This window comes from Mesoplodon bidens, assembly GCF_964165515.1.
Source record: "Mesoplodon bidens genome assembly, chromosome: 9".
Classification (NCBI taxonomy): domain Eukaryota; kingdom Metazoa; phylum Chordata; class Mammalia; order Artiodactyla; family Ziphiidae; genus Mesoplodon; species Mesoplodon bidens.
In genome coordinates, this window is record NC_138166.1 from 47,833,339 (window position 1) to 47,856,305 (window position 22,967).

At 38.6% G+C, this 22,967-nt stretch overlaps 2 protein-coding genes across 7 annotated transcripts in view; one reads left to right on the forward strand and one right to left on the reverse strand.

Moving 5' to 3' along the window:
• DYNC1I1 (dynein cytoplasmic 1 intermediate chain 1) overlaps nucleotides 1–19,675 on the reverse strand; it is a 484,637-nt gene extending 464,962 nt beyond the window's left edge. For all 6 annotated transcript variants that reach the window (XM_081243706.1, XM_081243717.1, XM_081243708.1 and 3 more), the window contains exon 1: nucleotides 19,589–19,675. The gene's annotated coding sequence lies outside the window, so the exon portion shown is untranslated. The remainder of the gene's footprint in view (nucleotides 1–19,588) is intronic.
• PDK4 (pyruvate dehydrogenase kinase 4) lies at nucleotides 9,425–21,953 on the forward strand. Its single transcript, XM_081243719.1, has 11 exons — nucleotides 9,425–9,769; nucleotides 10,763–10,904; nucleotides 11,967–12,038; nucleotides 12,797–12,981; nucleotides 13,150–13,236; nucleotides 13,692–13,769; nucleotides 15,906–15,982; nucleotides 17,777–17,875; nucleotides 18,074–18,184; nucleotides 18,373–18,486; nucleotides 19,674–21,953. The coding sequence occupies exons 1-11, from the start codon at nucleotides 9,655–9,657 to the stop codon at nucleotides 19,815–19,817; spliced, it is 1,224 nt and encodes a 407-aa protein (XP_081099845.1). The 5' UTR covers nucleotides 9,425–9,654; the 3' UTR covers nucleotides 19,818–21,953.
• The last annotated feature ends 1,014 nt before the right edge of the window (nucleotides 21,954–22,967 follow it).

The following is a 22,967-nucleotide window of genomic DNA, read 5'->3' on the forward strand; positions in this document are numbered from 1 at the left end:
TGCATATTCACTATGCTCTAGATCCCTTCAAGGCCTGGGCCTTTGAAACTCATTTTCTGCACCAAGACCCTAGGAACATAGCAGGAGTAGAAATGGCTGCATGGAATATTAGGCAGCCAGGCAAGAATCAGCCTTCTAGAGTTTCCTGTAGCCCCAAATGGTACAGTCATAACAGAGGGGGCACTGAGGTAGATGGGGTATGAGACTAGGGTCCAGTATGTTTCAGGAACAGCAGGATAAAATGTTGCCCATGTATGGGCTTCCCTGGTGGTGCAGTGGTTGAGAGTCCACCTGCCGATGCAGGGGACATGGGTTCGTGCCCTGGTCTGGGAGGATCCCACGTGCCGCGGAGCGGCTGGGCCTGTGAGCCATGGCTGCTGGGCCTGCGCGTCCGGAGCCCGTGCTCCACAACGGGAGAGGCCACAACAGTGAGAGGCCCGCGTACCGCAAAAAGAAAAAAAAATGTTGTCCATGTAGCCAAGAGCAGAAACAAGCCAGAGAGAGAGAGAGAGAGAGAGAGAGATAGAAACAGAGAGAAACAGACCCAAATAGGTCTTTTAGATGGGAATGAGGGATGATATCATAGCAGTTTACATGAACCAACAATCTAGAGCCAGATATAATGAGAAACATCTCAATGGAAGCTAGCATGGTTAGATGACACCAGGCACTAGATCTCCACCTGCCCTGAGACCTTGGCCTAGATGAGCTCCTGAGAACACAGATGCAGCCCTGGGGGAAAGAATGGCAAAATCTCCCATTAACCAAACAGACTTATTGATACTATGTATAAAATAGACAACTGATGGGAACACACTGTATAGCACAGGGAACTCTACCTAATGCACTGTGGTAACCTAAATGGGAGGGAAGTCCAAAAGGGAGGGGATATCTGTATGTGTATGGCTGATTCATTTTGTTGTGCAGTTGAGGCTAACATAACATTGTAAAGCAACCATACTCCAACAAAAATTTAAAAAAAAAAAACCCAAACAGCCTCGTAACTGACATTAAGCTGACTTACAGAAAATTTCAACACTTGCACATCTGACATTTGTGGACTGAAATTTGTACCCACTCTATATATTTAAAATGGCTTAACTAGGGTTGGTTCACCTAGTGAGAGAGAGAGAGAGAAGAGTTTTCCCAAGTGCATAATTATGGTGTTGGACCATGGAGTACATACTGGATAAGAGGAGGAGAGATGACGTAAGAGGAAGGAAGGCACAACTGGAGTCTCAGTGAGTTTGAGGTAATGTACATGAGAAGATGGCTGAGTCAAATACTCTAGGAGTATGGGAAGTGGTATACAGGGAGTTTTTGATATATTTACATGTGGTAGTATTACTTGTGAGGATAAGTTCTAGGGTGTATTCATGGGAACGGGTAGCTGAGGTGGGATATATAGATAGATACTGATAAGGCGAAGAGACTGATGAATTCAGACTGATGAATACTGAATCCTTTCAGTAAAAGGATAAATGGATCGTTCACAGTAGTGTTGAAATCAACAAGAATGATAACAGGAATCATACTGGCAAGGAAGTAGCCATTTACTCCATAAAAGGCAGTGATAAAAAAGTAGTAGGTGGGGCTTCCCTGGTGGCGCAGTGGTTGAGAGTCCGCCTGCCGATGCAGGGGAAACGGGTTCGTGCCCCGGTCTGGGAAGATCCCACATGCCGCGGAGCGGCTGGGCCCGTGAGCCATGGCCGCTGGGCCTGTGCGTCCGGAGCCTGTGCTCCGCAATGGGAGAGGCCACAACAGTGAGAGGCCCACATACCGCAAAAAAAAAAAAAAAAAAAAAAAAAAAAGTAGTAGGTGGTATTATCCGATGCCTTGTCTTCAAAGGTCCTGTGATTTTAAAGGAGAGTACAGGAGTAATGTTTTGAATGCAGAGAGGTAACAAACAAGGTGTGGAAAGAGGAGGACACTCATCTCACCTTCAGGTCAATATACTTTGAGTTAAGGAAAAAAGCCACCTACACTAAGAGGTTGCATAAGACATGATGTCCTCAGGTTGTGGCAAGAATATAAAAATATTTAGAGAAGAAATTGGTGACACAGGAAGTTTGTAGACAAATGCTGAGTTCTAGAAGGCAAAATGGAAGTATTTGGAAGAAGGGCAAAGAGTGTGACAGGCTAGGTCAGACGGGGAGGTACAAAAAAAACAATCTGGAGAAGAAACTAGGCAAAGATGGATGAACTGAGGGGAAGAAATGTCAGGTGGTACCTGAGTTAAATCACGACTTGAGACATGGCAGAACTGGTGCAGGTAGGCTCTGAGGTCCAACAGTACAACACAGAGTCCAGGGAGTCATTTAGCCTACCCATGTGGAAGCAGATGGCCATGGCTCACTCCTGCACTGAGACGTGTTATGACAGGGGGTAGGATATAACCTGGAACACAAGACTTAGGGAAGGCCTGGGGGCTTACTATCTCCTACAGTGCTATGGTGTGGTAGACAGGGGGGAAAATCTCACAGATAAAATAAAGATGCCTTTTCCTCAGTTAAGAGGTAGTAAGACAGAAGCAGCAGCAGAACAAGAAAGGGATAAAGGTGAGAATGAATCAAGTAATGATGCAGGGCATCTAGGGTGGATAGGGAAGAAATGGAAAACAGAAGATGAATGACATACTGTTAGCAAAAGGGAAGGTGGAAAGATCTTCATGAATGCCATGACAGGATTAGAGAGAGCAAGGGAATAAGCCAAATGGAAAAAAAGGAGACAGTGGGTTGGGATCAGGGGCATTCATGTTTTCAGAGGCAAGGTAGTCCTGACCAAAAATCAGATATGTGAAGTGGTCAGGGGAATAAGTAACAGAAATAGAGTAGGTGTCAAGGTCACTGGGATTAAAGAATTCAAGGAACTATGAGGACAGAGAGTTAGGTAATTCATCCACATGACTTTTGAAGTTGCCTAGGATTATACTGCTTTCCAGAGCCCCAGTTCTACCTTTCAGTTCAGTTGTAGTAGACCAATATACTCAGGGCTGGAGCATCACCACCCACTGCACAGCATTTATTTCTATAAATGCTCTTTCCACCTTACCCTCCCAATTTGTTGCACTCAGGCAAAACACAGTCACACAGGACCACTGGAATTGGCAGTAGCATAGTTAGAAATAGCAGTGGTCTAATTCCTAGCTGCTTCAATCCACTTTTGCTTCATCCCCAAATCCCGTAGGAGAAGAAAAATGTAAGGGCTAACAAGTGACAGGGAACAATCTTTCCCAGAGTGGTGTTATTTTATACACTGTTCATTTGGCCAAGAACTATCACTTTAGTGTATAAAGCACAAAGCCATGCATCGTGGAGAACATAATATGGAGTATAAAGGAAGAAGTGAGAGTTTCTGCTTCCACACACCCCCAATACCATGACTGTTTGGTGTTATTCCTTCCCAGACCCTTTACATGCATATAAGAAGCCATATTCAAATATTGTTTTTATTATTTTTTCTTTCTTTCTTAAATAAAAATTGGACCATACTATATACATATTAGTCTGAGACATGCTTTATACAATTAGCAAAATATAGAGGACAATTTTCCAATATATAGACAATGTCAGTATAGGTCCTCTGGGACAAGAGTGCAAGAGGTTTTGGGTTTTTTTGTTTGTTTGTTTTCGTAGAAACAAAAACGTACACTCACCAAATCTGTGACTATATAATGTGTACCTGGGACCATATTAATCTGCTCTAGAAAAAGTACCACATCCAGCACAGCAGTTTCCATCAGGGATGCTACTCCATTGGTTTATAGTAGTCCATAACCATTCTCAAAGAACCATCCAGTTTCCACAGATGAATTCAGTGGAGATATGATGGAACCACCACCCTTAAGATACTTATAAGAATGAAAGTAATGTCTGTCAATCCCACCAGGACACCATGTTGTTTCATATTTGTTTCAGAAGCTTATACTTGGCTTTCCCCCACTTTGACAGTTCTAACCCCATAGGCCAAGGACTTACTGTGGAATTATTCCAGATGCCAACTGCCAAGTATGTAAATCCCAGTTATACACTCAAGGACCAGAGAAATTATTCTATCCCTAGGACTCTTCTAATGGGAAATGTTTGCTCCAGCACCCCCAGCTGGGTCTGTGAAAGGCTAAGGGAGAGGAAGCAGTACTGGGTAGGGAAAATTTTTAGATTGTGGTGCATATATGACACTTGTGAAAGAAAAGGGGACATGGGAAGCAGAACTGCGCAGGGACAGACTCAGACCATGATGCAAGTCTGACAAAACCTCGGCCAACCCTGAGAGGTCCTCAGAGCAAAGGATTCCCATTAGCAAAGTCCCACATTGAGGAGAAATGGCCAGCCCTAGGTGCTTATCCGTCACAGGGGCTTACAGGGGAAAAGTGTAGCATTGATTCCTATACTATGTGGATCCCAAAGGTGCTGCAGCTGAATGCTGTCAGCTAACTGCACACCTTGCAACTAACAGCAAGTATTTTAGTTCATGGGTGTTATTTATTTATCCATTCCCCCATGAGTACACAAGTTGATTTGTTTTCAAACTTTTGTTCTTACAGGTAAACTGCAATGAACAATCTTGTACATTAATCTTTATGCTGTTAGTAAAACTGTAGGATACGTTTCTAGAAGTGGAATGGCTGAAACAGAGGTAACTCTCCTTAAAATTTTTAGATTCTGCCAATTGCCTTCCAAAATAAATTGCCCATTTTACACTTCCACAAATAGCACAGGAGAGTGTTCATTTCCCCAGGACTTGCCAACATCAGATGTTATCAGCATTTTCTGTCATTTGCCAGCCTGACGGTAGAACAAATGATGTCTCATTATCTTATTATTTTTTATTTTCCTACTCATTCATTAGTCTCAGAATGTTTCCACATGTCTGGTTTTTTCTTTAGTTAATTTTTTATTTCCTTTGCTCACCTTCTCTTATTTTTTTGTAAATGCAAACATTAAACACAACTGAGAAATTTCTGGGGGGAAATGAACTCTAAGCCTGTATTTGGAGCTGAGGCAAAATTCTTCTTGTTTTCCCGTGTAAAGTCAAGATGTGTTAGCTTCAGGATTCACTTGCTTTTTTTCTGATAACATTGGAGCTACAGATGAAAAAAAAGAAGAAGGAGAAGGCTTTTGCTTCGGTGTTGCTTTAGTGAAGGGAGGGATTTTGACCTTGGTAAGTGTAGGGAGGCCAAGAATGAAACCAAGGACTGCTCCAGAAGGAAATATTGTGCACAGAAAAAAGTGAGACATGGCTGTAGGCTAATAGTAGAGGGGAGCCTTGTGTAAAGTAAGTGGAGAGAGGCTCTTACTCACCTACCTTCACTTCTCTGCAGTGGCTTAATAGCCTTTGAGTTCTCATCTTCCCTTCACCAGTCATTAGAGCCGCGGCTGTTTCCCCAGTGGTTTCTCGTTAACTCAAAGTGTTCCCAAATTCATCATTTGTGTTCCCCCCTCCTCAGTCAACCTATCCTTTCCTCCTGACCCTTCTGACTTCTTGCTTCTATTGTTGAAATCACCCCCTCCCAGTAGCACAGGCTCAGAACATCAGAGAACGGTTTTTTCATTCTTCCTTCTCAGATTTGACAGAGCCTAGAGATTTTACCAACAAAATGGCCCTTTTCATTTCCTTTCTCCATTGCCCCGGTATCTTTCCTCTTTACCTGTGAACTTCTATTTTACCTTTATAAATCAGATGTGTCACCTCTTCTAGGAAAGTCTTTGCTGACCGCTTGCTCTTCCCCCAACTCCAACACATACTTTATATGCATCAGGCTATTTTTTCTTTAGATTCAGTAAGTCCCCTACATATGAACCTTCAAGTTGCAAACTTTCAAAGATGCAAATATGCGTTCGCATGTCCAATCACGTCAGGCGTGAGTGAAATTGCAGCTTGCCCTGTCTCCTGTTGCTGACGATCCTTCAGCTCTACCATCTCCCACGTCCTCTCCCTCCTCCAGTCAGTAACTCCCCTTGCCTGTTCACTCGATGGCAGCTCCTGTGTGCCAGCTGCTGTACTATACTACTGTACTTTTCAAGGTACTGTACTGTAAGATTGAAACTGTTTTCTTTTTTTGTTTGTTTATGTTATTTATGTGAAAAGTATTATAAACCTATTACAGTACAGTACTATATAGACGATTGTGTTAGTTGGGTACCTAGGTAACTTTTTTGGACTTACCAACAAATTGGACTTACGAACGTGCTCTCAAAATGGTACTCGTTTGTATGTAGGGGACTTACTGTATTTACATGTCTTTCTCTAATCCTTGAAGAAAGGAACTATGCCATTTTCATTTTTATGTCCCCAGCACCTATCATAGTGCCTGGTACTTAATAGGTGGTCAGTGAAGTTTAGTTGCATTGAATTGTTTAGCTGCTAACAAATTTGCACAGGGAGCTCATTGCTTGTTACCTAAAAGACTTCAACAGTTCCATGTTGCCTACTCCAGGAATAGCAAAGTCCTCATACCAGCACTTAAGGCTTTCATGATATAACCCAATCTTGCATTTCCTCCCCACTTTGGTAAACTAGTCATTATTTCTCTGCTATATCCCTAGCTTGTACAGCTGTGCTTTTTCTCTGGCTTAGACATCCTTCCACATTGTCTACCAGTAGTTTGCCAAAAACTTCCTCATCCTTCTAAGCTTGTCTCAAAAAGTTGTCTCAGAGAAAGCATTCCCTGACCTCCAACATAGCCCTTCCTCCAAACACGCCCGAGCACTGTTAGCATCACCACCAACTTGACACATTGATCAAATCTCTTTTATGAACTGTTTTCTAGTGCACTGATTGTAATTTTTTTGCTCTGGGGATTAAATAAAAGTCCCATAAATTAAAAAAAAAATTGACCATTGTTTTCTATCACCCACTATTAGTCTGCGATACTTGAGAGAAAATGGTTTTGCACCCACCAATGCATCCAGTCCAACTCCTGATAGCTAGTATCCTCTAAAAGCACCAGTTATAAGAAACATCAGAGACCAAATACTGATTTAGGCCTTGCTTTCCTCATCTCTTCACCAATATGCTTTCACCAATATTCCCTTCTCATGCCCCAATGGAAGGCTGCTCCATCTCTTATAATTGTTACTTTCTCAGAGAGACCTTCCTTGCCCACAAATCTAAGGTAGTTACAGCCAATTATATTCGTCATATGAATTTTCTTCATAACCCTCATTGTCCATTTGCTTTTGTAATGCCTGTTTCCCCCACAAGTCTAAAATCTCCATGAGGGAACAGATCATGTCTATTTTGTTCTGTGTTGAAATAGCCATTTCTTAAGAAATCATTTGTCTGTTATATACTTTGAAAATATTTTCTCCAAGTATGCTGTTCATTTTTTTAACTTTAAATATTCTGTAGTCAAATCTGTTCATCTTTCCATCATGGCTTCTGAAGTTCCTGTTACGTATATTTTTAATTGCTTCTTTGGAATATGCTCCTAGAGATGGAAAAGTTGAATGGGCTTCTCCTCTGGGTCTTGATACATTCTGTTCCGTTGGACATGCCCAGTCCTTTGGCAAAAGTGTGACTTGCACTCTTGAAGCTCTACCCTTTACTCAAATGAATGTGCAGATTTGTCCATACACATTGCTCCTAAGTAATTCCCTTTCCTTTACTTTTATAGCAACTGGATCACCTCCAAGTTCTGAGGTCAGCCTGAGGATAGAAATGCAACTCTCTTTCCAGGTCACATTCTAATCATGGTGATACATAGCACCTTAGCCAACTGGGTACACAACCTGACCTGTCTATCCCAGCCCAGTTACCATAACTGTTGCCAGTCCAAACAGCAGTTCCTGTCATAGACAAATGACAGAGAAGAATGTAATGTACTGTGAGAATCCCTGGTAAATATTGTTGGATGGGATGACATGCACACAAAAGTTTGGTGACCTCAGTTCATATTTAGCCCTTAGCCATCTCTATGAACATCATATGACTTCACCTGATCTTTAGTCACCCCACCACACATATGGGAGCACTGCGGGGGAAGTCAGGTCAAGTGATCAATGGGGCTTTCCTAAATTAAACCTGCTTATAATGCATCATTTCCATTGCCTTTCCTCTCAGATTAAAGAGTAGAATTCTTTGTAATATATATTTTTGCCTATTCCAGATCCCACACACAGGGTAAGAAAAGCAAATGAATGCTTTTCTTTTACTTCTATTCTTAGGATGCATTAAAGAAAAAGGAAGGGATTTTTTACCTTAAATTGCTTCATCAGAGAGTTTTATTTAGTCTTTTGACTTCTTGAACATTTTTGTTGTTGTTGTTGTTTCATGGAGCTATGCACATATGTAAAAAAGGATTCAGAATACAAAGATATAAATCATAGTGGTATCAAAACCTATCTCCAAGTGGAGATGCAATGTGGAACTTTCCCCATGTTTCCACAACTGTCTAATCTTGAGTAGCAACAAAGCAGAGTAGGAATCAGAAAGATGCATCAGAGATGGTCCCAAACCTGATCTCTTTCAGGGGAGAGGTTCAGAAAGGGACAAAACAAGAACATAAATAGCTACAATATAATGTCATAAGTGACAAAAGCCATATTTGTAAGAAGGAGCAGGGAGAGGCAATCAGGAAAGATATCTTGCAGCACACAGTTTGTGGTGGACATTTACTGGTATAAAATAATGTCTTAACCAAAGATTTGGATAAAGGACATTTCATACAGGAGGACAGAGTAAGCAAATGCTCTGGAGAAAAAAAAAGAGTCAAACTGACAAATCAGTCCCCTTTAAATCTTGTTTTTAATTAAACGAGTTAAGTCTAATGGAAGGAATGTATTACCGGAAGGAAACAAATTGATGGCTTTTTATCGCCACAAGAAAAAGTAAACGTACTTTGGGCTGCTCCTCAAGTCCCAACAAAAGGAACTTCCAGTTCCCGACTTGTGCTATTCACCGATGGAGAAAAACGCTGTAAGAACTCTAGGCTGTTTATTCTTTTCGCTGTCCAATGGCAGAGAAGCCCATACTTCTGGACGCAGCTGATTAGCTACTGTAAAAGCCCCGCTCCGAGCAAGGACCAATGACATCTCCGAGCCCAGATTCTTGGAAATAGCTTCTGGCTTGGAATGCGTGACATTGAGACAGGCTCTCACTTGTAAACAAGGTCGAGTCTGGGCTGGCCCCAGCCCACGCTACCCGGGGTCCTGTCCCAAGTGGCTGATCTTGAGCCCACGTACCTCCTGACGGCTGCTTTGGCTTCCTGCTGTCCCCTTACGCCTCACAGCTTCGGGTGCCAGGCCTCCGCGTCCTGGAGGCGGGGCCCAAAGTTCGTTATCTGAGCTGACGGGCACGGCTCCAAGCTCAGGAAGCTCTCCAAGTTCCAGTGGCTCCTCCCGGTTGGAGCTTCGCGGGCGGGGGATGCGGGGGGGCGGGGGTGCAGGGAAACAAATAAAACCTCCGGAGGCGGCGGGTGGTGACTGGACACGAACTTGAGTCTCAAGCTACCTACTGCTCCATCGACTCACTACCCGATTCCTCCACCGCGAAGCACCCCCGAACCTCAGCCCAGGCCGGGGAGCACGAGCCCGCCAGCCACCTGCTCTCCCCGTCCGAACGCGCCCCGCCCCTTCAAAGGCCCCAGGTCCTGCTCCCCGCAGCCTTCACCCCACACACCAGCCCCAGCTCGTGCCAGGAACGGTGGGCATCAAGATGAAGGCGGCACGCTTCGTGATGCGCAGCGCCGGCTCCCTGGTACCCCGCGAGGTCGAGCATTTCTCGCGCTACAGCCCGTCCCCCCTGTCCATGAAGCAGCTGCTGGACTTCGGTGAGTGGGGACGTAGGGCCCGGGCGGGGACTGGGGAGCTGCCTTAACTTTCAGACCCGGTGTAGGGAGGGGTGGACTCATTACTTAAAAAACCTGGGGTCCGCTTTCCTGCTGAACCCTGGAACCTTGAAGCCAGCACACCTTGCCTTTCTTAGATCTGCCTTCTTTCTGACAGTTTGTGCCTGCAGGTCAAGGCCACTTGCAGCCCCTGATGCTGGATGGTTTGAGCTCATCTTTCCTATTCTTTCTGTCCAAAGTTTTCAATCAAAATAGTTTTTGCTTTCAGTCACCATTTAACAATGAACTGGAAACTTCATCCCCTCCTTCACTGCATAGTACTTCTTGGAGAAGATTCCTAATATTATAAAGTAGCTTTGAATTAACCGAGATTTTATCCTATAAGCCACCCTCCACCCCTCCACAGGGTTCATCTCTCTGTATTCCTAACAAATTTCTTTGTCTCTTTAGCTTTATCGTTATCTATATATTTGCATTACTGCTGAAAATATTTACAAACTTTCTGCAGAAATCTTATAAAGAAAATTTCAAGGATTTAAATGTGGTATTATTTATCACTAGTCTGGAAACATCAGGACTTCTACCCCACCCCTTTTCCCTTCACTGCAGTTTCATATCTAGAACTCTGTGAAGGATGTTGTCTCCCTGACATTGTGATTTGACTAAATCCTGCATTCTTTTATGAATACTAAGAGCCTTGGGATATTATGACTTCTTGGAAGTGAATCCTCATCAAAAAGAGAAAACAGTAATTCCCATATTTGGTCACTTTTTAAAAAAGAAAGAAAGAAAAAGACAAAAGACAATAAAGAAGATGCTTACTCCTGAATTATCTATAAGCAGTTACCCAACTGAGAGTGAAATATAATTTTGTAATAGATATATGTGTGTTCACTATTGGATAGTTAATGCTACTCAAATATATAATTTAGATATACTTTTTTCCAAAAACTAAATAAATGCAGTTTATTACAGGTTCAGAAAACGCATGTGAAAGAACCTCTTTTGTGTTTTTGAGACAAGAGTTGCCTGTGAGGCTAGCCAATATCCTGAAGGAAATTTATATCCTCCCTGATGGATTAGTAAATACCTCTTCAGTGCAATTAGTTAAAAGCTGGTAAGTGGTGAACCATTCTGAAACAATCTCTAGTTTTAAGATAGTTATCTGAATATGAATTCTTATAATATATTAACATCGTAATTGGAAAACAGGTGGTTTGAAGCTTAAATACTTTGAAAGATATATTTTCTATTAATTTAGGGTAAGTTTGATATTGCAAAAAGAATCCTGTCCTAGAAATAGATACTAATGACTACTATTTAGAGAGGGCCTAATCTTTGTTACTTACAAACCAATTAACAAACCAATTAACAAAGCAGGCCCGGGATCAAATCATGCCTTCCTCTTTTCCTAGTTGTGGAATCCTTGCCTAGTGTCTTATCTCTAGGCCTCAATTCCCCCATCTATTATTGAGGAGAATAAAGTATATGTCTCAAAGGGATATCTGAGTGTAATTAAATGAGGTAATTCATTTTAAAAGCACTTAGAACAGTACCAGGCACACAGCCAGCACTCAGTGTCAGTAATTATCTCCTTTTGCAAATAAGGATACTGACTTAGAGAGGGTAGGTAAACCAAAGGAGCAGATTTTCAGAGAACAGAGCCAGGTTATGCACTGAGGCAGATATGCACCAGACCTTCACCCTAACCCACTGACTGTACAACTTTTTGTTTGTTGATTTAAAAAATATATGTATTATGCACCCATTAAACAATTGCAATCTGAAACATATTCAATCCATAGTATTTACTGCTGCTTTCAAGGCTTCTTTCTATTCACCTATGAATGAATACAGGAGGAAAAAAATATGAAGCCTTTCTGTAAAAGTCATTTCTAAATGCTTTTGCTATAAAAATAAAGACATTTGACAAACAAAACAGAAAACTGAATAGTGATCTAGGATAGTTAAACATAAATTTTAAGTTAGCAAGTTGAGGGTTAAATTTGTAGCTTTCTTTTTTCTAAGACATATGTTTTCCAAATGTCTTGGAGGAAAGTTTTCATTTTAAACATAATACGTTCTCTCTTCAAATCATTTGGAAAAAAGCAATCTGTTTTCAGCCACTTGTAAGTGACTATTCAATTTTAAAACTTAAAGCACACCTGTCGCTTTACAGGTATATCCAGAGCCTGATGGAGTTGGTGGAATTCCACGAGAAAAGCCCAAAGGACCAGAAAACACTATCAGAGTAAGTTTTATGCATTAGAATAAGTGTCTAAAACTTTGACTATTTTTAAACATCAGATTTTTTTAAGACCTCACTTAAAGGATAATTTATAATAGTATCCTGAATAATAAATAACTACCCCCTTACAAATGACAAGTTTGGGCTTGTTGGTTTTTTAAAAGCAATAGAGAATTATGGCATTGTAAACGATGCTGAGGATGAAAAGTGTAGAGGACTTTTTAAGAAAGGAAATCTATTTTTACTCTAAATTTAGTATGATGATTCGATTTGTAGAAGGATTTACTGTTACATAATATCAATGCACGTTGGTGTCATTGTAGAGTACACATTTTCTTTCAGAGTAATTGACAGTTTCTAGCTATAAGAATGAGAAATAAGAATCTTTTCTAAATCTTACAAGGAATTTGAAGTTTTTTTCACAGTGGCATTCTAGAGCCATCTTAAATATTACTTATTTTTTTAATTATATTTTTTTAAAGAGAAAGCTTAGTGAACAACTGGAATGAACATACCACTCAGAGCTGATATTTTACATGTAAGCTAAAAGCAAAATAAATCTGTTTATGAAGCTATCTCCTCTACTGTAGTCAAAGAATCTGTAGGGAGAGTCTTAGTAAAGCTTCATCCAAACGTTGTATGATTTGATTTGCTTGGATGGGTACTTGAGAAAGGCTTTACCTTCTTTGAAGTAATCTAAGAAATATAAATTAATGAAACTTATTTGAACTTCTACTAACCATATGTGTGTTTTGGCTTAGTTTTGTAGATACTCTCATCAAAGTTCGAAATAGACACCATAATGTAGTTCCTACAATGGCACAAGGAATCCTAGAGTATAAAGATGCCTGTACAGTTGACCCAGCCACCAATCAAAATCTTCAATATTTCTTGGATCGATTTTACATGAACCGTATTTCTACCCGGATGCTGATGAACCAGCACAGTAAGTTGGTTCATCATGGTCATGATATATAGAGATGGGTGTAGAATATAAGCCATACTCTAAGTAGATATTTCACTACTTGGTGGATCACATTCTTTCTCAGAGGTAGTTCTATTCATTATTATCCTGATTTTTATAACAATATTCTTTGTTTTTATTTTTCAACAGTCCTTATATTTAGTGACTTACAGACAGGAAACCCAAGCCACATTGGCAGCATTGATCCAAACTGTGATGTGGCAGCCGTGGTCCAAGGTAATTTCTAGGTTTCTGCATTTCCCTTATTGATAATGTACATTATCTGATTGACACATCTACTGTTGAGGTGACTCTGAATGAATTACTATTCAGAGTGCTCCATTTATGTTTTTATAAATACTGTAATGAAGGTCCTTTGTTTTTGAGAGTCAAGTGTTTAAATACTCACTTGTATTATAAAAAATCCAAACATCAATAGCTAATGTGCTATATTCTCATATATTATATTTGATATCTGAAGTGCACATATTCCTATAGCAACAGCTATAACTTAAACACTGTGTTCATTGTTTTCTTCAATAAAATATTAAAAATTTATTTTTCCATACACATAAACTTGTACTCTAATGAATATTTTGGATTAAGGGTAGTGTATACACTGAAGATCACTTGAAAATTTTACTTGGCATAAATTCACTTAATCATTACAGAAAAAAACCCTTCCATTCCAGATGCCTTTGAGTGTTCCAAGATGCTTTGTAATCAGTATTATTTAACATCTCCAGAATTAAAGCTCACACAAGTGAATGGTAAGCTATAAATTAAATATATTTTTATCTATGGAAAATTCAGTGTTCTCCCAGTATGATTACTTCTTGTAAATACAAAGCAATGTCCGTGTTCCTTTTTTGTCTTCTGAACTTGCCTAAAATTTGTACACATTTTGTTTTGAAGCCAAGGTTCTCTTTATCTCAACTGGAAAGTTCCAACTGAGTATATTCAGTTGCTAATGAAAATTCATAAAGAAGAATGGTTTGAACAGATAATTTAGGATTTAGAGTAGCAGCTAAGTTTCAATATCTTTGATCAAAGAAAGCTTGCTTACTACAGAATACAGGAATAAGGAGGTCAGATTAGGAGGAATCACTTGGTAGTGGAGATACGTGCCTAAAGAGGTTACTTATCAGATCTGAAAACAAAAACACTTTAAATTGCACTATAAGAAAAAGCCAGTCACAGAAGGACAAATACTTGTGATTGCACTTATATGAGGCATCAAAAATAGTCAAGCTCATAGAAGCGGAGAGTAGAATGGTGGTTGCCAGAGGCTGAAGGAGGCAGGGAGATGAGGAGTTGCTATTTAGTGGGTATAAAATTTCAGTTATGCAAGATGAATAAGTTCTAGAGATCTGCCGTACAACACCATTCCTACAGTTAATAATACTATATTGTACACTTAAATATTTAAGAAGGTAGATGTCATGTTCAATGTTCTTACCAATTTTTTTTTTTTTTTAATTTTCACTATAAGTATATATCACTGTTTTGGAAGCAGAGCATACTTCAATAGCTGCAACTCTAGGGTACCTAAAAGGATAAGGTCTTCCCACACTGAATGAAGTAATTACAGGATGAATGCAAGGCACTATTTTTATCTTATCCCATAGTTGCTTCTCAAAGCAAGACAGTACACTTAAATTGGAATAACCTCCTTTCAACTCAAAGTAAACATCTTTTTCAAGTAATAGTTATACAGGAACAATGTTTGTTGGTGAGAATTAAAATCAAGTTGCTCAAATTAAGAGTAGCTTAAACTCATGGATTGGGGATAGGGAAATGTAATGGATTGCTAAACTAAAAGTAGGAGTACAAATAAAGATTGAAAAATATTTTTAAGCATTAACAGCATTGTTGCATAATACTTGTAGATAAACTGCTTGAACTGTTTGATGAAATAAAGAGGGAACTGTGCCAGACCTTGTTTTCTGATTCAAACTTTGCCAAGGCCTGGAACACCAAAGAATAATACTTTTATTTTTCTTTTCAGAGTATTATGAGGTTTTTGTTTCTATTTTCTTTAGCCTCTTGGTGAAATTTAAGCATATTTAGCCTATGGGATTTTATGTTTAGTTGATAAAAATCAAGAATAATCAGATGGGGCTTCCCTGGTGGCACAGTGGTTAAGAATCCACCTGCCAATGCAGGGGACGTGGGTTCGAGCCCTGGTCCAGGAAGATACCACATGCCGTGCAGCAACTAAGCCCGTGAACCACAACTACTGAAGCCCGCGTGCCTAGAGCCCATGCTCCACAACAAGAGAAGCCACCGCAATGAGAAGCCCATGCAACACAACGAAGAGTAGCCCCCGCTCTCCACAACTAGAGAATAGCCTGCACGCAGCAACAAAGACCCAATGCAGCCCAAAAATTAAATAAATTAATTTAAAAAAAAGAATAATCAGATGTGTTATTTTCCCATGCATTAAAATTATAGCTAGCTAGCATCAATTTTGATGTTATTCTGTAACTTACATTTTTCTTCTTTTTTAAGATGCGTATAATTTTAACTCTGCAATTGTCCAGTACAAAAGTTTTGAAAGTAGAAATAACTAATCCATGTCATCTAATTTAGAGCACCCTTGTTTTGCATTTATCTGACTTTATGCATTTGTAGAGAAATGCAAAAATTAATCACAGAGCACAAGGTAGCAACTGTAATAGCATTTTGAACATAAGCCAGTTGTGGTTACTGTTTAAAGGGAGCTTCTAAGGTAGGATTTGAGTGAGGAGGATGGGGAGTATTCCAATTCTGTTTAAATCTAAAATATTGATCAAGTAGATATGAAAGTTTATTTTAATGAAATATTTGTTTCATTTGAAATATTAATATTCAAATTAATATTAATATTTGAAATATTAATTCTAAATTAGCTTAATTTTTTCTAGGAAAATTTCCAGGCCAACCAATTCATATTGTGTATGTTTCGTCTCACCTTCATCATATGCTCTTTGAACTATTCAAGGTAAGACACTTCACAATAATTGCAATTTTGTTTTTTTTAAATGTTAACTGGTTACATTTTTATTTCCTTTATCATTCCCTACTGAACAGGAGCCTCACTGTCTTCTCCCAGGCATGCTTCTGTGTCCTAACAAAGAGAAGCTACAAATGTTTGAAAGGGTACATGCAGTTCCTTGTAGCATCAACACGTATTTGAGAATGCACAATATGAGTCACTATATCTCAATGCTCCCTGTTCCCATTATTTTTTCAGGTGTCCAACAAAGCACTAGTCATTCATGCATTCTTTAAGGAAGGTCGTGGGGTGAATGCTTCAGTGACTGAGGCCTTGTTATCTCCATCCCCATAGGCCAGTCCAACTCTAAATCCAGAGGTTCAGGTCCAGAATTACTGGAGGTGGCAGGGTCCCAACCTATGACTAGAATATACTCAAAGGACAGTCAGTTCCTTCAGTGATCTACTTTAATGTGCATATGAATCACCTGGGGGTTTTGTTAAAATTCAGATTTTGATCCAGTAGGTCTGGGATTGGGCCTGAGATTACTAACTTCTAATAAGCTAACAGGTGATGGCTGCGGATCCATGGTCCACACCTTCCATAGCAAAACAGTAGGGTAGGGCTTCTCAAACGTTAGTGTGCATTAGAATCACCTAGAGAGCTTTTAAAACACAGATTCTTAAGCCTGTCCCAGACATTTTGATACTCTTGACCTGAGAATCTACATTTCTAACAAGCTCTTAGAGGATGTGGATGTTACTGGTCTGGGACAGCCAGGTACTAAGAATCAAATCCTGTCCCAGGTTCTGAGCCCAAACTGAAACTCTATACTTGCACCAAAAGATAGGAAAACACCTGAAGCTTTGTGATGGTTCCTAAGAGTCCCCTGGACTGGAGAGGAGGAAATCTTCAAAAAAAGTGAAATCCTCTTCTAATTCTGATGTAACTCTTCCCGGAACCTACTGTTTCCTAACTTATTCTAATGTTAATGCAATGAGGTATTGATTGTACTACAAACATCTGATCTATTTTATTTCTCTTCAGCTAATGCTTAGAGCTTAACATTATTGTATAGAAACCAGAAAGCAGATAACCTATCAGAAGAAGGGTAGAGAGGAAAATGGGTAAAATAAACCAAAACTTTATCTGTATGAGACTCATCTACTTATCTGAAAACTTGTTTGAGCTTCTTCTCTGTTCAAGGACAAAAGATGCTTTTTTGTTGATTTGATTTACTTTTAAATTGAATGGTCCAACTCATACAGTTATTTTGCCATCATTGGTAAAAGTTGATAATCAAATGCAAATTGAAATTTAATTTAGAATTATTTACTATCCTTTTAAATAGTAACAACCTTTTCCCAGCAAATTTTATAAAAGCCAATAAATTGGTTCAATGATTCACTGTTTATTTGTTATGTACCCGTCTTTGGTGCTTAGATGTAAAATGTAATGGAAAGTCAGAAAAGAGAAAAGCCAGGAAATGGACTATAAAAACCCATTTCTACATTTAAATTAAGCTTACAAATAAGAACTTGACAGCTAGCAGAATTGTTTTTCCATTAGACATTACTCCCAGTAGCTATATTACATGGTAAATGAATACTTTTCATTATACCTCCTTCATGACACAATCATAAATGGCTATTTACAGAGCTATTTTACTACTAACTTAAAAAAATAAAATAAGAACTTTGAATTACCCTCTGTGCTGCTTTCATTTTAAACATAAAAAACAGTTATTTATTGTCCCTCATCCTCCTGCCATTGAATTCCTTACGGTTTTGCTTTCTTTAGAACGCAATGAGGGCCACAGTTGAACACCAGGAAAATTGGCCTTCCCTGACACCAATTGAGGTGATTGTTGTCTTGGGAAAAGAAGATCTTACAATTAAGGTAACCATTCTGTTTTTCTTTTGAGTCTTTCTTAAGAGAATTTTTTAAAGAGTCAATAATAATAAAGCTCTCTGCTTTGAACAATAGATCAAAGTCATGTACACCAGGTGACTTTTAAATGAAGGAAAGACATTTTTATATAAACAAATGCGTATTGTTTTTAATGTGTAGCTCTGATGACTGGTTTGTTTGTTTAAGATTTCAGATAGAGGAGGTGGTGTTCCCCTGAGGATCATTGACCGTCTCTTTAGTTACACGTACTCCACTGCACCAACGCCTGTGATGGATAATTCCCGGAATGCTCCTTTGGTAAGACCAATTATATGGCTAAGTTCATCCCAGCCTCCTACTTCTAAATGTAGAGCAAGGATTACAAGGAAGTATTTAGGCAAGTTATAATCAATTTAGTTAAATTGGGCATGGGGGTTATGAGAAAGCATTTGGTATTCCTGTGATCATGTTCACCACTTTGTCAGTAACTGATCTTTCCCTTCTAGGCCGGTTTTGGTTATGGCTTGCCGATTTCTCGTCTCTATGCCAAGTACTTTCAAGGAGATCTAAATCTCTACTCTTTGCCAGGATACGGAACAGATGCTGTCATCTACTTAAAGGTATCCTTTAAATCCAAAAAAAACACAACATATTTCTGAAAAGACTGCTGCTTTTACAGCCCTGAGTTCTACGGTCCACAGTGAATACCCAAACTGAGTTAGTGCAAATAATGACCACAAGTCATTATATTTTCTATTTGGTATGTGTAGATATATTATTTAATATTTAATGTGGTAACGTATCAAAAAGGAAGTGGGCCAGGCTACTTGCCTCAGTGAAGCTAAATTGTTTCCCAAGAAGTGCATTAGTTTCTGAGTGAGGAGATGCTCATTTGAATTTTTTAAGCCAAGTCCTATCGGCATCTGTAAGAATAGCTATACTTTTGTTTTACTTAGACTTGTGGGAAATACATATATGCTAATAATATTTCAGACTAGAAAACAACTGATATCAAGATACTCAAGACCTTAAGCTGACCTTGTTAGAAATCCAGGGAGAGGAAAGCTGACTGCTCAGAAGTTGTCAGTGGGGTGCCTGGCATTTCCTGTTTAAACTTTAAAATTTGGTACATGTTTTTTCCACTTCTGATAAAGCCTCAATTTATTTGTTAAGGTCACTGTCCTGATGCTGTTAATCATTTGCCAACTATTTCAAATGAAAATATATTCACAGTTATTAACAACTAAAACATTAAGCTTCTAGGCTCCCATTTTGTGCAAGGGAAAATGGGACCATTTGCCGCATGGTCTTAGAACACCTGAAATTAGTTATTCATTTCTTAAATAGTAAAAATGTCTTCAAAGTATTGGAAAAGGTTAACATATTATAGATCTATAGTATCAGATTTTAATAGATCAACAGTATCAGGTTAGGACTCTCACTTTATCACACATACAAAGGTTTTGCCTGGAAAACCTATTTGCCTATTGCTATTCAACTCTATGGCATCAGCAATATCCAAACAAGGGACATGTGTAACTATTGAGCACAAATACTGTTACCTAATTTATAACTGTATATATATTATTTTAGCCCCTATGGGGTGCAGATAATACTTATTTTTCAGTTTTCTTTTATACAGTGCCTAGCATACCATGGACCCTGGTGTGCTCTTATTACTAAATCAATTAAAAGAATGTATTTGAATGTTTGAATACTTACCTCTGAATTTATTTTGAATAATCACTTCAGGTACAAATTATGTGGTGAATAATTTCTTTGGTTTTTTTCCTCCCCCTTCTTTGAGGCTTTATCTTCTGAGTCTGTAGAGACACTCCCAGTCTTCAACAAATCAGCCTTCAAACATTATCAGACGAGCAGTGAGGCGGGTGACTGGTGTATCCCAAGCAAGGAACCAAAGAACCTGGCAAAGGAAAAAGTGGCTGTGTGAGGAGGGACCCTCAGGACGCTTAAAGGGATCAAAGTGGGTCTATGCCAGTGCTGCTTCCTGAATGTTTGCATGTGAACTCTTGTTTTCTCAAAAACAAACAACAGCAACAAAAACTCCTTGGTCAGAACACTGATGTGAAGAGGAAGAAAGCTCCTTTCTGTGACCCAGGCGAGCACAGTGCAGGACTACAGGAGTTCATGGCTGGCCAGCTCTTTATTCTCTTAACTTAGAATAATGTATGAGTTTATATCAAATCCTGAAGAAGAAATAAGCCTCAGTTTTCCATCTCTTTATCAGCAAGAATGGGAAAGAGTGAGAAGTGAAGATGTAGGCTAGCAGTTTCAATGACTGATATTTTAGGCCACTGGTTGATGTTACAAGATACTGGTATTTATGGATTATCAAGTGTCAATGTACCAGTACTTTCCTGTCATTCAAAGGACTAGGGCTTATTTTATACTATATGATTAGAAATGTATGTAAACATACATTTCATATATATGTATGCACTCTAGAGATGAAAAACCAGTGACTGAAATAACATTTACTCTGAATGAGGAGGAATGAGCGAACACATTTTATTCTAAGTTGCAGCCAAGGCATGGGCCTATGTAAAAACTCAGAAGAAAGCCCCTTCTGATAAATACAGTGCCTTTATTATGCTGCTTTTCCTGTTCACACCTCAAATAAGAAGTGAACACTTATTGCCAGGTGCCTTGTCTTGGCTGAATTTTAAAATATGCACTGATTTCAGGATGTTGGCGGTTGGAGGGAGAGAAGAATTACCAAAGTGATAGCAAAATCTCACCTTGCTTTGTTTATAAATGAAACAGAAGTAGATTGGAAAAACCAGTGTTAGGGAAAGAAATCATGCATTCAGAACCTAACTCAGTAGGAAGGGCTGTTCTCTACACTGCAGTGGTGGTAATCCGAAGGCATCTATTTTCTAGGCTTAAAAAGATGTATTTTTTATATATTTAATTATATTCTCTACACTTCACCATTAACATGTCTGATAAAAATTTGTAATTAACCAATAGCTCAAGAACATTAGAATTTAAATACTTCTTAGAGTATTTTTAACAAATAGCCTGCAAGTAAGAGGTTTTCATGCTATCGATGCTGATGCTTTCATTTGTGAATCATTGTGAATGAGAGCTAATGCATGAAAGCTGTAATGCATATGGAACTTTGGGGGAGTTCAAGTATAATATGCAGGTTGACAGGGCAGTCTAGCACATTCCTCTTAGAGAAGAAATGAAAAAACAAAGGAAAGTAGTAAGGAAGGAAGGGAGGGAGGGAAGAAAGATGGGAAGGAAGGAGAGAGGGAAGCAGAAGGCAAGCATCTTGCTATATTCCCCACAAATTATTTCAAGAAATGACCCATATTATCATGGATAAATTATTTGCAAGAGAATGAATTGGTGTCTTTCAAAACAGTATGGCTTCTTTAAATGGTTCTCTCACTCTTGGAAGATAATAGGCTTAAATGAGATAATAAACTCTTCTGTGTCAAACTGATGTTTTAAACCAGGATATCGAAAAAAACTAGCATTTCCTGTTTTGTAAAATAATCAGCACTGTCTATATGTTGAATTTAACATTTGTGTTTAATTTTCTCATGGCCTAGTGTTGTGGTGCTTCTGGTAGTGGCCATAGAAGCCTCAAACTATTTGTTGTGGATTTCAGATTTTATCATCAGAAGTCCTGGAAGTGACTTTTCTTGATGGTGAGACTCTGGCTCATGCATTTATTGATTATACAGAACTATTTGCAATAGGTTATTTGACTTTTCAAAATTTTAAACATTTTTGCATGTAAATTCTTGTATTTACCAAAGATTTAAAGCAGTTAATTAATAGTTAACTCAAACACTGTGAACTATCTTTAAAACACAAGAGAAAAAGAAATGTTGGTATCTCAATAACATCAATTGTGTAAATGGAGTTCTATAAAATAGAAATAGTCCACATTGGTATTTGTGAAATCTATGGAAGAACTTTAGGATTCTAGTGGATGGAAACTGAATGTTCAGGCCCACTTAAATTATTAATGTATAAATTGTGTTTTTGTGTCTAGGTTATGTACAGAGAAATGTGACAATTTTTATAATAAATATTTTTTATTATAATGGTAGATGTAATCTTTTAAAGTTCTTTTCTCAAATTAATGGAAAGTACTAAGAAGAATTTGAGGTAAAGTTTTTCCTCACTTTACACCAAGTCTAATTTAGCTACATATGGGGTATAGCCTTTAAAAAACAAAACCTTAAAATCTTAATTTTTAAAGAAAAGATACTTTATAGCATTCCAGAAATTTCTGGTTCTCCTTTGCTTTCTTGGTTATGCTCCAATAACACATAGTACAATGTGTGTTTATCTACATGAATAAATTCAATAATTGTTTTTCCAATGCATACACTCTCTACTTTTTTTTTTTGTAAATTTACTTAAGAGTCTCACTTAGTGACTGTATTTACATAGCAAATACAGTGGAGTATCAAAATAATTACCTAGATAATTTAGGTTCCCAAACAATTTCTAGATTAAATATCTGAATAATAATAAGGTAGAAATAGGATAGGAAGTACTAAATTAAGTGGTGACATGTTTTATCTTTGCTATCTTCACACTGTCTTTCTTTACTAATTTAATCCTACTTTATCATTAGACAACATTCTCTGCCTACCTCCATAATGCCCTTATTGCAAAGTTTTGCAAAAAAACAAAAAAGGAATGGAGGGAGGAAGGAAGAAAGGAAGGGAAGGAGGGAGAGAGGGAAGAAAGAAAAGCAATTAGAATAAAATAAAATTAGTGGAATACGTTTGTCATGACTGAATTCTAAAATCTTGTCAGAATAATCATATGTAAATAAAAAATGCCATCAACTATGGCATTAGACCCTAAAGAACCTATACTGAAGCCCTTCAGCAATGACATGCTTCTTCACTTGACTACCTTCATTTCTTCTTCTGTCAAGGAAGTACTGCACTGTGTCTAAAGGAAGCCCAAGAGCACACACTCGTACATACCTACACACACGGGATTAGCTGTACAGTTCCCTTGAATTAAGCAACTTGGGAGGTAGGGAGTTAGCATGTGCCCTGGGCTCAGAACCTTCATCCCCATTTCCACAAAAACTGCAAGACTT